Below are 14795 nucleotides of genomic sequence, written 5' to 3'. Positions count from 1 at the left end.
AAAATTATCTATCACCTCGTGGGGGCTGAGGCAAGGGGCAAGCCTGGGGAGCAGGGGGCACCTCCCGCGCTCCCCCGGCCTTTCAAACCCTCTGGGGTAGACCAGTTGCAACTGGTCCACCCCCTTGGCTCCCCCCCTCTTTGACCAGGAAGCAATTCGCTCTTGCAGACATAAACACAGACTTGGCATTGACTTTAAACAAGCAGTGGCAAAAAACCAATAGATCTGAAGGTGGCTGCCAGACTTTTGGCTTTGTCAATGCTTGAATTGACATTTTTTTTGTTATACTTTATTGTTGGAGGATCTGATGAACCCTCACCAACATAAATCACATTTATTAAACATAAAAATATTTTGTTGGTCTCAAAAAACATACATTTTGGTAGTTGTCCCAGACACTGAATGGGATTATTTTGTGTGTTGGTGGGCTCCTTGTGAAAGCCTGGAACGCTGTCACTCACGGTGGTTAGCCAAAGGCAGAATGGAGTGGGGCGACGAGCGGCACCATGCTGTATGCTGTAGTGGGTGAAAGAAAAAATTTGAAGGACACAACAATAGACCAATGGGAGAAGGAAGCTGGCTGAAAGACCCCCATAAGTACGTTTATTTTATATCCACAATTTGAGTAAAATCAGAAGGTGGTGGCCAACGCTAGACCTAAAGAAATCTTTCTAGCCTTAAGTCTAAATTCAGTGAACTTCGGCTCAGTTATTCTGTTTATAGTATGTGTTAGAGCAGCTGGTTTTTTTTTAAGCAATCGTGGAAGTAACTTACCAAGGTATCGGCCTTCATAAGGATGAGGACCTGGAAGCAGGAAGTTATGACAGCTGTGTTTTTTAAGTAGTTTGTACTGATGGTTTGCAGGTCATATTTCAGTCACTGTAGAAATTCCAGTTGACTAGCTACAACAATTTCTACTGGATCCAGTTGTTGCATTGGACATTTAAACAAAAATTTTTTTTTTAATTAAAATGAACAAAACAAGCACATAACACTAACAAGCAATTGGTATAAAATAAAACAATATAATTAATAAGTATCAAACAGTGACTAATAATGCAGTTCATTCAATTCTTTCTTTATTTGTCCTTCCGAAGACAGGTCATAAAAGATACAAAATATTAAAAATATAAAATATAATATATAAAATATAAAATCAATCACATCTCAGCAAATACAAACTCATTTTTCATTTAAAAGAATACAACAGCAAGCAAATACAGTAATTGTCCTCGGAACTAAAGTGACAGTGCAAAACGATTGGGTTCATAAGAAAAATGGTACAGTGCATTGAAATTAAAACAGCATGCTCCATCTCTTTGCTAAAAAGGTCCAAACAGCAAAGCAGACATCACGGTCATTGAGTTGCTGCAAAAAGTACAGAGCCGCCTTGCACTTGGAAAATTTGTGTCTGCACAAAAGAGATATTAAAAATGTCCTTCTAAATGGAAGGTAAAACTGACAAAAAAATACAAAATGTAAAATTGTTTCACTCGAATGTTTATCAGAAAGACAGGTGAAATAGATTCCGAGGAATACTGACCCAGGGGAAAGCATATCAACCACCGAAAGGATCCCAGCCTGAATCTAGTCAACAAATTCCTTTCATGCACATTGTTTAAATATAATAGATACGGGGCAATATAGGGAGGTACTTTTATAAAGCAATAATCCCTGACTGTGGGTTTGGCTACTTCAGACAGTTCCCTGGACAATTCTTTGTGTTTTCGAAAGCTCACCAAAACCCTCTGTCGATCCCCTTTACCAATTAAATCTGGGTGCTCAAACAAGGAGGAATAACCAAGCTCCACAAAACAGTTTTTAATGGATTGGAGCCAGGGGATATCAAGGACACCAGTGCTGCTTGAACAATCTCTAATAATTGCCAGATTGAAATCCGCTTCTTCATTTGTCCAGAGAGAACACCAAGTTGCTAGAGGTACAGCATTTATAATATCTTGGACATACTGTGACCTAGCTCCAAGTGGAAGGGAAAATGTGTCGAGGAAGGGGGCACTCTTAAAACTGTACGGCAACATCTGTTCTCCTCCAACTACATAGCAAGTACATCCCCGCATCCCCAGATCCCCATACCATATGTTAAAATCAGAATTCAGTTACACTTGTAAATCACTAAAATTTGGGCAATGGGCTTTTTATCTATGGACTTAGCAAGTGAATGAGTAGTAACAACTGCGAGTGTGAATCTTGTTATTCTATTATTTATACAGGTATGCCACGTACAGCCTTCATCAAAATCCAGGCCTAAATACGGGAAGGAACAGCTTTTTACCCTCTATTTTCAGGCTACAGGACTTAGTACTTTTGGGGCCACAAATCATAACAAAAGTTTTCTTATAGTTTGGCTCCAGCCCCTAGTCCTCCATAAAGTTGACATAGCTGGAGATGAGAGTTTTTTAGGCCTATCGCAGTCCTTGCCATAAGGACTGCGTCGTCCGCATAAAGGAGTGCTGGCCAGCCTTTTTCTCAACTTGCGGTCGTTAGTATAAAGGAGGAATAAGATTGGGGCGAGAACACATCCTTGGCGCACCTTGTGCTTAATGCTAAATTGCTCTGAACATTCACCAGCTTTACCATACCTCACTGAGGCAGAAAGATCATAATGGAGAAGCCTCAGAAAGGAGACCAGACCTGTGTTGACACCCATGTTTACTAGGATGTCCCACAGCTTAAAGCGTGAGACATAGTCGAACGTGCTGGTCAAATCCATAAATGCTAGATGAGTAGAGGTGCCATTTGTATATTTATATTTAGCCAGGATGAGGTGCAAATTAAGGCACTGTTTGATCGTACCTAGACCCTTCCTAAACACATACTGGGTAGGAGCCAAGATATGGTTCGCATTTATCCAGTCCAGAAGGCGGTCTAGCACAACTGTCCCGATTACTTTGGCTGAGGAGTCCAAAAGAGATATTGGTTGATAACATTTGGGATCCTGCTCATCACCTTTTTTTAAAACAGGCACTATCACAAATGAACGCCAGGATTTTGGAACACCCTCACTGCAAACTGAAATAAAACAGCGGTAAGTCCCGGGGACCAGAATACTGGGTCTTCCTTCCACAAATCCAGAGGAATTCCATCTGGGCCCAGTGCCTTCTTACCTTTACTGTTGACAATTGCTTTCCGGACTTCCACTTCATTAAAAACAAGGTTTTGGCATGTTAAAATTTAACTGTGATGGGGCATCCTCTGCATTAAAGTCAGCGGTGTATTGGCCAGCGTAATGAGTCACCCAAGTCTCACAAGGTATAAGAACAGTTACTTTGTCAGCTGCTAGGGTGGGAGATAGAACTGACCGTACAGCCTTAACAGAAGGCCTGAAGATCTTTTAAGAGGCAGGAGCCAACCACTAAGTCCCACTTCTCCTCCTTCAATGCTAGCTTTCTTTCTTTTGTGGCAAGCTTATACAGCTTCCTGCTTTCCCTGATCACAACTGGTCTCTGGGATTTTGTTTTAGAGCCCTGCGTAGAGTGTTATTCACCTTTCTGCAAGCCTTGTCAAACCAGGAATGAGTCCAATTACAGGACTGGGAAATGGGCTTAGAAAGGTAATCTTTAACTTTATCTAACAGGGTTGCAAAAAGTTGTAAAATACGAGTTGGCTCACATGGTAAGCAATTGCAACTAAACATCAAGGCAGAACTAATCGGAATAACCTGTGTCATAATACTATTCATGTTCGCTGTGTGCCAAACCACTCTATGCCGGCCATCTTTAGTGGACTGTGCCTGGCTGGCTAGAGGCTTGGGCTTCTGTCCCCTATAAGGTAACACTATCTTAGCAGAGATAGGATTGTGATCACTATATGGCTGGATAAGTACCTCACAGTCCTTAATGAAGGAAAACATGCTCCCGGAGACAAATACATAGTCGATAGTGCTTCCTGTACCTCGTCCAGTAAAGGTAGGAATATAGTAGTCTGTCAATTTGTGTGCCTTTTTGACCATACCTCTTTCTAACAAGTGAGTAAATAAAACCCATCCCCACGTGTCCATCATGGGTTGGAGGAGACCGGATCAAAGGAGGTCGGGGAGAGAGGTAATGAGAGCCCCAGTTTGGCATTAATATCCCCTGTCACTAACAACTTAAAAGGACGATCCGCAAGAGTTTCTCTCTCTGCGAGCATGTCAATCAGCACAAAAAGCCCTTGAAAATAACCTTTAGATGTAAAATTATTATTATAAAAATTTACCAGGTGTAGCTTAAAAGTTTCTTTCCAGGAAAGACAAAAAGCCTGTGCCTCCCCCTGCTCCTGAAATAAATGAACAATCATGCCAGCAATTTCCACTTTGAACCAGGCAGACAAGCCCCCCCTTAGCTTTGCCTGATATAGAAGGGATAGCGGGCAGGCTAAAACAAATAAGTCCATCAAAAACAATATCCTTACACTCCTACATTTCATGCATAAAGACTATATCATAGGTCGTAATAAAAGATAGCCATCTCTCCAGTACGATCCTTGAGGCTATACCCGCTAAATTCCAATTTAGAATTTTCAAACAGACATTATCTATATGACCTGTATCGTTGCCTAAACTTGTGCTTACCCCAGCGGGGGGAAGCAATAGGGAACCTAAGGGCAAATGATAAGCTGAAGTTAAATTAGCAGAATCCACCAGGCTGGTCCCAGTACAAGGTTCTACCCATTGATAGTCATGCAGTAGAATATAATTTGTTAATACGATAGGACTGGGATTACACAAAACCCTCCCCACCTGCTCTATACCTGACACCAGGAGTGCAGGATTAAATTTGGGTGGGGATGGTGTTTGGGTAACAAGAACTGGGCTGCCTCTTGGAAGACCGGGTAGGCAGACACCTCCCCAAACCGTCAGTCGATTTCTTCCAAGCCAGCGGGTGGGGCAAATCTATTGGACAGGTGGAGTGATAGTGAAGGGGGGGCCAGACAGTGCAGAGTCTCTGGAAAGAAGACTACCAGAGGTACCTGATTGACTCTCCAAGTGCTGATAAAAGAAGCCAAGGCAGACTATCTTCATGGAACTATTTTTAACCATTCCCATTCTAGCTTTGTACAGTATTTCCTGCACTACCTTTGGTGAGCGGAAGTTTACATTAAATAACATCTCCATTTTTCCGCAAGCCCCGACCCCCAATGTCTCTCACCCGCCTGGCCATCAAAATGTCTCTTGAAATGTCCCAGCTACCAGCAACGTTGTTATTCAGCCAATGAATACAATTATTTATTAGTCCTCAAGTAGTTTCCACATCAGTTTCTGTGAGTCTAGGCATGTTAGTCAATATGACAATGTATGGAGGCGATGCTAGTGGAAGGTCTATCACAGGAAGAATAGATATGGCTGTAGGGCATGCTGACGGACAAGTAGCAGGTAGAGATGTTGGCAACATTTCAAGTGGATGCGAAGCACCCTGCTTCGGTCAATGGAAGTAGAGGTAAAATCACAGAAAGAATACTGGGTGAAAGAGGAAATTGAGTACCGGGAATCCTTTGACTTTGCCATGCTGGATTCAATTTTGTCCAGATGATCAAGACTGGGGTGTAACTTGGGGTCCAGGAGATCACTTAGGCCTTTGTTCAGAGCACCCCATGTATTCTCATTGGGCTGCACAAGCCCCCAAAACACAACACCATCTGCAGCTTTGTTTTGGGAGGGAAGATTGTTAATTTTGACAGAACTTCTCGATTTAGTAGATTTAGCGATTTTCCTCCTCTGCTTAGATCTAGGACCACTTTCCTCTTCGGAGACACAGGGCTGATCAGGGCCATCAGTACTTGTTGAGCCAGGCACCAGCTCTCCTCCAAGCGCCGCCCCCACACTTGCTGGACCTGTGCCCTCCCTATAAGGCTGCGTCACAGTAGAGGTCAACGTCCTTAGTGCCTTAGGTGGACTTATTACCCCAACAGCAGTCTGTGCTGGTAAAGGCTAGTTGCAACTCTGTTCAATGTGAGGATGGTTGGTCTCTTCAGTTGTAAGAGAAAGGTGGCGTTCAACCATATCCACGGCTCGAGTTAAGTAATTATCTATTGTTGAGCGCGTGCAGAGAGGTGGTAACATGCTAGACATACTTGGAGCTCCCTTTCTCTTGCTCATTTTTGGGGCTTCACTAAAAGGATAATGTAAGTTAGGTGTAACTCAGACCCGAAGGTGGAGTGGACTAGATAGGCAGGCATTCTTTACATCAGAATGAAAAGCACGCTGTTCTCAAAACATTTAGATAAATAAAAGCACAGTACCTCAGACAGGGAATTCAATATGGATATCCAGGTACTCCACTGCAGGCCTTAGGGGGGTGTGCCAGCCAAGCCATGTCCTGGCTTTGACGGGTGCAGACGGGCCTGCCCTTGGCCAGGGCTTGGCCAGGGTGTGTCCCGGGCATGCCCACGCACGTCCCACGCTGCAGGAGGCCCTGGGAGCCTTTGAGGGCACCTCCTGGCTACGTTGAATGCCGCAGGGGAGACTGGGGAGTGTAGTCCTGCACTCCCTGCCTCCCAATCCCGGTCTCTGGCCTCCTCTCTACTTGGGTCCCCAACGGAGGGCAAACGAGAGTCAGCAGGGCTTCCTATGCGGCAGGAGCCCATGGGAGCCTATGAGGGCACCTCCTGGCGCAAGGGGAATGATGACTAATAATGCAATAACAGTAAAAAAAGTATCACATCTTGTAGGAAAAAGTTAGGAATGATAATAATGAACTAGAAAAGGATATACAATGGATTAAAAAAACATAAAGGAAAAAGTAAAAGAGATAAAGGCAACAACTCCTATGACAGTGTCACATAAATATAATGCAAATTACATTGCAACTCTCTAAAATCAACCTCATATCTAACAAAATGTAACCCATACAACAACACACTAATAATCAGGGCTTTACAGAATAAAAGCAAAATGTCATGCTGGTCAAAATAGAGTAGGAAAGATACTGGCACATTTTCTTAAAACTAAATTAGAAAGTTATGTAATCTCTTCTATTATTGATAAGGATGGGAAAACTATATCCACTCACATAGAACTAATTATTTTGTCTGTTAAAACATATTATATGCATCAATATTATATTTAGAGGATACTTACAACTATTTTTCTTCTACATCAAGGATGTCTTATCCTGACGTTGATCTATCATATTTAGAAAAGATATCGCTTTTAAAGAGGTACAAAATATAACTGTTCTGGAATTTGGACATTTGGACACTGCACAATAAACACCGACTCAACACAGCAGGGCTTTAAAAAGTCTGAAATTTACTCCTCTAGGTCTACTCCTCAGGTTAGATTAGAGGTGGGTGAAATTGCAGTTTTTAAAAAAAAGAAATGGCACAAATATGTGAAATTTTCCAAAATATACATAGCCAGTACAGTCCACCTGAAAACTGAACATAAGGGCATATCTCACATTCAAAAGTCACACGAGAGACGAGCAAGAGACTGGTTTGAGAGGAAAATGGTTCCCAGTCACAATTTTACTATTCACAAAAGTCACATTTTCTGCTTGTAACAGGCTTCTGGAGGTGAAAATCATGCAATACTTTGAGCCAATAAAGTTTGCAATATTTCTTGAAATGTTGAAGAATTCCATACATTTTCAGCAAATTTGCAAATAGAATTTCACTCATGTAAAAATACTACAGAGTCAAAATATAACCATTATGAATACTCGTTGAAGTCTATGACAAGGGTACATTTTCAAGAGTGCTCCGATATGCAAAACGTTACTCATGGGAAATTTTAACTGAGAAGGTTTTATACATGATTAAATGATGAGAAAACATGAATATGCACACATGGGCTCGATTCCGATCCGGTAAAATGCGCTCTGAATCGTCGTACGGAGCAATTTCCCCCGTACGAATCGTACCCGTACACGTCCCCGTACGTACGACGAAGTACGATCCGTACCAGGAGCCAAAGACCGTACGAGTCGTACAGGACTCCGTACGACTAAAATATCCGTACGAGTCTCACTCGGAACCCGCTGTACGTGACAACGCTACGGTTCGCGGCTGGTTTTTACGACCCAGCAAGTACGATTCGTGTCGGGTACGCAACGTACAACCCTTTTTTTTACGGGAGCTGGAAACAGCCGTAAACCCATAGTTCGCGCCGAAACAAGTACAGAACGCCCCCCCCACCCGGGGACGCCGCGTACCCCGGCGATCATGGGGGGTACGCGGCGTACACCCAGCGTACATGGGGTACGCACCGTACCCCATGTACGGTGGGTGTACGGTGCGCACCCCATGTACGCAGGGTGTACGCCGCGTACCCCACATGATCGCAGGGGTACGGTGCGTACCCCGGCGATCATGGGGGGTACGCGGCGTACGGTGTGTATGTGATTGAGCGCTTTTCCGTACGAATCGCCCTTACCTGACGCGGACCGTACGAATAGCGTCCTGATCACCCGGTCCGGATCGTACTCGCCGGGTCGTACGGTGTGTTTATGAGTCGTACGGAAACGGCTACGAATACGAATCGTACGGGGGATTTTTTTTACCGGATCGGAATCGAGCCCTCGATGTTTTGTTTCTACAAAGCAAAAATATTTCTCTGTTAAGAAACCTTCTCTCTTACATGACAATTATAGATCGGGATGGAACAACATCTTTCTTGTCTCTCATTAAACAGCTTCTTCATTAAAAAAATAAAATCCTCTTATATGACTGCTGAATCCCAAACTAACTCATAAGTTAACTCGGAAAATGCTCGAATGTAGCAGAATATCATAATCAAGCACAAAATATATGGTCAATAAAAAGCATTAAAAACATATTTCTAAAAAATAAATTACCTGTACCAATCAATATACATATAGTATAACAACCAAAATCAAACTAAAATAAAAAGGACAACACTGTAAAATGTACAAATAAAGTCTACCCCTTCTTGCCCACCTTCCATATCTCAGTCCCTCAGTTGAGTCGCCAAGCCCACTCATGAGCATTACATTTAACATTTAACAATTAGGTTCTTATATTCTTGATCTTGTCTAAGCCACTCACTTCTCTCCATACCACTCTTTACAGAGGCTGGTGTAAACTGACAAGCAATAAACATTCAGGGATGCAACATGAAGGTGCAGGTACTCCCAGCTGAAAATCTTCTCAGAGACCATCATTGCAGCAGAATATACAAGCAAGAAAATTGACATAACTAAAATGTCCTCCTAGTTTCTAGCCATTCTTGCCTACACATACTTTTTGCAAAGGTTTAGAGATGCAAGGGTATCTCAAACTTGACCCAGCAACTAACTATCCAAACTAAAGACAATTTAGAACAGGGCAGTTTAATGCAAGACATTGGCAAGAACTTGAGGTCATGCTGTCAGGATTCCTGCCACACCTCACCTCTCTTGATTATCACAATATAGTGCCATGACTAATATTATTCCTCCCAACACTTTTGAATAAACAAACATCTTGCAGCCACCATTTTATATGCTGTTGGTAATAGCTGCTGCAGCTGGTGTTCCCCAGTTTGTTCGAAAAGGCTTATTGGCTTTTACAAATTTTATATAAGCATCAAGCAACTGGCATAGACGACCTCAACGTGAACCATCTGGAAGACCACCCTCATCAAATCAATGCCCTGCACCTGCTCCTTGCTAAAAGCAATTAGAAGGCAACCTTTGTGAAGATTCTAAAGCACCTTCTAAAAGGCAGCCTCATCAAGTTAATTATTTGCGCCTGTTCCTTGTTACAAACAATTAGAATGTAACCTTTATGAACGTTCTAAAGCAGTCTTATTTAAAGACCTTCCACACTCCTCTCCTTCACTTAGCCTCTTTGCCACCCGCTAACCTGTTTCCCGGCTGCCAGCTCCCTTCTCCCTTCCACTTTGATCTCACAACAAAGGACGTCCCACATCAGTATCACACCTTGATGGAATAGTAAGAAGAAAAGGAGAGACGCATTAACAGACATGATTTCGCTACGCGTTGAGTTCAGTTGCAACATCGTAAAATCGTCAAGGTAACCAGTGTTTTTGTTCAACTTGTACATTCTGTTGGCAGGGCTCAGACAGAAAGGACTTGGGTGAAGCTACCCCTTCTAAATTAACTTGTGGGCTAGATGCTGGAATCATGCTCACTACAGTTGGTGAAGGAACTGCTATAGTTTATCTAGAAACAACTGACAACAAAACTAAAGGTTTGTTGAGAAATAAAAAACTGTCATGAGGTGATACCTCAAAATATATAGCTAATACAAGACTAAGGGCCAGATGTAGGTAAAAGTCATTTAGCGATTCTTAAATATCGAATTTTACTGATTCGGTATTCAAGAATCGGTAAATGAGATGTCGTGAATAAATCGGTATTTAATACCGAATCGGTAAAAATCGGTATCGGACTTTCGGTATTTACCGAATCGGTAATTACCGAATCGGTAATTCCCATTCATCCCTATGGGCCAAAAGGCCCATAGGAATGCATTGGAAATACCGAATCGGTAAATACCGAATCGGTAAATACCGATTCGGTAAATTCCGAATCGGAAAGCAAGCAAAAGTGAAACTAATGAAAACAGCCAATCAGGTGCTACCATCCTCCTCCTCCCTACCAGGAAGTGGCTACCCAAGCAGCTGCAACTCATTAGAATGTTATGGAGAGGCAGTCAGAGCTGAGCAGAGAGACAGAGCAGCAGGGAGAGTTTGTTTGGAGTTTACTACAAGAAAAATGGCAAGCAGCACTGAGAGCCAGAAGGCAGAGAGGAAAAGAAAAATAAAGTTCAACAGCATGGAGCTGCAGGTACTGGTGGAGGAAGTTGTGAGAGTCCACAAGCAACTATTTGGCAGGCAGTCTCTCACTGTACCTGAGTCTGCTAAAAGGAAAATGTGGCTTGCTATAGGAGAAAAGGTCAATGCAGTGGGAGTCACAAGCAGGAACATTGAGGACCTGAAGAAACGCTTTTATGATATCAGGAGCCTCACAAAAAAGAAGATGGCAGAAATTCATAAGCAGGCTGGTGTCACCGGTGGAGGCAGGAACCCAGCGCCCCCCCTGACTGACCTGGAGGAATTGGTGGCCTCAACCATCGAGCCTGTCAGTGTTGTGGGACTTGGAGATGTGGACAGGTCAGCCAGAGCTACAAGAAAAGGTAAGAGGCAAGCGCAGCATGACACCCCATAGCAACCTGCTTCCCTTTAGCCTTTGTGTACAGGCCAACCCCAGTCCAGTACTGCTAGCACTATACAGAAGCAATGCATTATGGGAAATGTAGTCAGCTAATGTAGGACCGTGTGTAAGTGCACAGACATCAGCAAGGCACTGAAAGTAAATCAGATAAATGAAAGTTAAATGTGCAAAGCATTTATTGTAGTGACTGTGACACAGTAGCACTCAGTTGACATACGCTTCTTTATACCTAGGGGCAACATCAGGCAGTCGAGCCTCAGCATCAGAAGGGACTGCACCAGTGAGGGAGGAGAGTGTGGAGGCAGGGCCAAGCAATGTAGAAGCCTCGCAGGAGGAAGAAGACACCACTGCCATCTCCAATGAGGATGATACAGTACAGTCCCTCGAGTTTCCCCACTCCCCACACCTTTCACTATCCCCTCCATTGGTTTTCTCACCAGAGAAATCCCCATCAATGTCCCTGTCTGCACCTGCAACCTCACCAGCCAGAAGGAGAATCGTGGCCCCACTGCCAATAATTGGGGGAGCAGAGGGTGAGGCTCCAGCAACTGTACAAGTGACTCCTGCTGCACTGCAGTCCACCAATCAGTCAAGCACCTCGCGCAGACGCCAACGCAGACCCAGCAGTGCAGGTGCACCTGGAGATGGCATTGTGTTCCGTGGCCTGGAGGGGAGCATGGTGCGCATACAGCGCATGCAGGGAAAATCCATACAGGCCTGCCACCGCCAATTCAGAGTCCTAAACCAACAAATAGGAGACATGGGGAAGGGCATCAAAGACATTGTAGACAGTAATATGGAGGTAGCAAAGACAAATGCAGACATTGCATTAGGAATGCAGCAAATGAGCAACTCCATCACCCAGCTCTGTGCAAAAATGGACAGCCTTGAACACACAAGGCGCAGGGATGCGCGTGTTCACAATAGGGCCATGAATCGTCTGGCCACTGCCACATCCCAGCTATGCCGTAGAGGCATCAATATGCAGGAGAGCCTCACACAGAACACAGCAGAGGTCACCAGGGGCATGGCCAGGATCACTAGTGCCCTGGAGGCGATGATAATATCACACACTGCAGTAAATCCTGCCCTGGATGTGGCAGAGGCAGACGACAGCAGTAGCCACAGCAGCTTGGCAAGCGCTGTAGTTGAGCCACGTAGGAGTACCAGGCGCTCAGCTGAGCCTGCAGGCCATGCGGAAAGCAGCGAGCAACATCCCAGTGGCTCTGGGAAGCACGGCCGCAAATGACATTGCCGGTGTGGGTGAGGAAACCTGGGACATACCTTTAATAAGTTTGTTTTGTTGCACATCAGTGCATGAACGTTGTGGCAACATTAAATTACGTTCTTCTCATTCAAACATGTCTGTGTCTCATTACTCACTCAGAAATAGTTGTGTGTAATCTCCTCACGTCTGTTTCTGCCATCACTTGGTGTTGACACTCCAGCAGGTTGTGGTTCAGGCACAGCAATGTCGTCGTCATGATCCTCGTAGTCTGACAACTCCACCTCAGTACCCTTCTTCACCGCAAGGTTGTGCAACATGGCACAGGCAGCAATAATCTTACAGCAGGTGATGGGGGTATACTGCCTTGCACCTCCACTCTTGTGCAAGCATCTGAATCTGCTTTTCCAGATGCCAAAGGTCCGTTCAACCACATTCCTTGTGCTTTTGTGGGCCCGGTTATACCTCCTTTGGCTGGGTGTTGAGGGGTTGAGGTAGGGGGTGAGTATAAAAGAGTGAAGGGCATATGCACTGTCTCCTAAAAGGAAAAAGGAATACATTACTCACATGCATACATGTACTTCTTACTGCAATAGGTATTATGGGGGTCAGACACTGTGTCTTACCTAGGAGGTATCCTTCACCAAATTCCCCTGCAGTCAGCCGTGCATAGATGCCGCTGTTTTGAAATATATAGGAGTTGTGGGTACTCCCAGGGAATTTTGCCACAAGGTCAGTGATGGCGCACTTTGCATTGCAAATCACCTGCACATTGATGGTGTGCGTTGACTTCCTATTCCGGTATATGTATTCGGTGGCAGCAGGGGGACAAATGGGAATGTGCGTGCCATCAATGCAGCCAATGATATTGGGGAATCGTGCCATCTGGTAGAAGTCTGCTTTTGTTTGGACCAGTTCCGCATGGGTTGCAGGAAAAGAAATGTATTGGTCCATCCTCTGTAACATGGCGTCAAGGAATTTGTGGAAAAACCTTGACAGGCTGCTTTGGGTCACCCCACCGACTGCAGCAACCACACTCTGGTAGCTGCCAGACGCAAGCAGGTGTAGGCTGCATAGCACCTGCACGTGTGGTGGGATAGCCTTGGGGTGGTGTGCTCCAACAGTGGTTGGAGGTCCCTGATGAGGTCCAAGATGGTGTCTGAGTCCAACCTGTACCTCTGGAGGATCTCTGCCTCTGTGAGCATGAACAGGGTGATCCTCTCTCTGTAAACCTGCTCATCTCTCTGCCATTCCCTCTCTCCTTCCTGCTGTAGCCGTAGCCGTCTTGCAATGACATAAAATGCCGCCATTGTGCAAGTAGAATTGCATTTTGGGTCCTTTTTTATGGGTTGCAGCTGGTTACCACCTGATTCCAATCCATGGTAAATACCGACTCTTAAATACCGAATTTGAGGCAAATTTGGTATTTCTGTGCTTACCTACATCTCAATAATCATTTTTACCACTTCTTATTTTCCGATTCGGTATTTTAACGATTCAGTAACTTTTCCGATTCGGTAAATATACCGATTCGGTATATTTACCGATTCGGTATTTTACCGATTCGGTAACTTTACCGATTCGGTAAATTTACCGATTTGGAGGGTTTTCGGACTCCTACATCCCAATGGCTCAATACCGGTCGGTAACGGCCGAAATTCGGTATTTTCGGCCGTTACCGACCGGTATTGGCCTACCTACATCTGGCCCTAAAGCCTTATTATTTGTTTGTTTATAGTCAACATATCTGCCGGTACCATTCATCAGACTAGTGTGAATGCCTGCTGCAGTGTTGCAGTTGAGTAGACTTGCCACAGCATCTTTTTTACTCCACATGTTCTCTCCATCCTAGCACACTTCACCCAGGGATTTGCCACTGGAGCAGTGCCTCCTTCTGTAAACCGATGGCAAGTCTTGGGAGAATTTGGGAACTAGCGTCGCCACCCTATTAGAATCACTTGGGATCCAGGTAGGTGGCTTATGACACATACCTTTAGCAAAATGAAAAGCACACACAACCAGAAAACATCACTAACCATAATGCCTATCCATGGGATGGTATTACCAGCAGTGGCTGCTCACACAGGTAAATGCTGTGAGGCGGTGAGGCGGGCGGCGAGGGTGGGTGCAGGGTAGTGGAATCCTACATACGACGTGAATGAGAAAATGAAATAGATAAATAAAACCACTTACCTTGTGCTCGCTGCATCTCAGACTACTGCGATGCAGTGAGCACAAGGTATATGGTTTTATTTATTTAGTTAGTATTCACATTCCCGTTGTACGTAGGATTCCACTACCTTCCCCCTTGCCCCCCCATCCGCCTCACCGCCCGCAGCATTTACCTGTGCAAGCCGCTGCTGATTACCAGACAAATACAACAGGCCAAAAGAGTCTAGATCCAACACCAAATAACTGAAAGTACAACGACTTAT

The 14795-nt window shown here is 44.4% G+C and overlaps 1 protein-coding gene across 1 annotated transcript; it reads left to right on the top strand.

Moving 5' to 3' along the window:
- The first annotated feature begins 10667 nt into the window (after positions 1–10667).
- Positions 10668–12492, top strand: LOC147707081 (uncharacterized). Its single transcript, XM_086925172.1, has 2 exons — positions 10668–11097; positions 11369–12492. Exons 1-2 carry the CDS (start codon positions 10677–10679, stop codon positions 12382–12384), a joined length of 1437 nt encoding a protein of 478 aa, XP_086781298.1. The 5' UTR covers positions 10668–10676; the 3' UTR covers positions 12385–12492.
- Positions 12493–14795: the final 2303 nt, after the last annotated feature.

This window comes from Lissotriton vulgaris, chromosome 6 (assembly GCF_964263255.1).
Source record: "Lissotriton vulgaris chromosome 6, aLisVul1.2, whole genome shotgun sequence".
Classification (NCBI taxonomy): domain Eukaryota; kingdom Metazoa; phylum Chordata; class Amphibia; order Caudata; family Salamandridae; genus Lissotriton; species Lissotriton vulgaris.
This window is presented reverse-complemented; position numbering and strand designations above follow the sequence as displayed.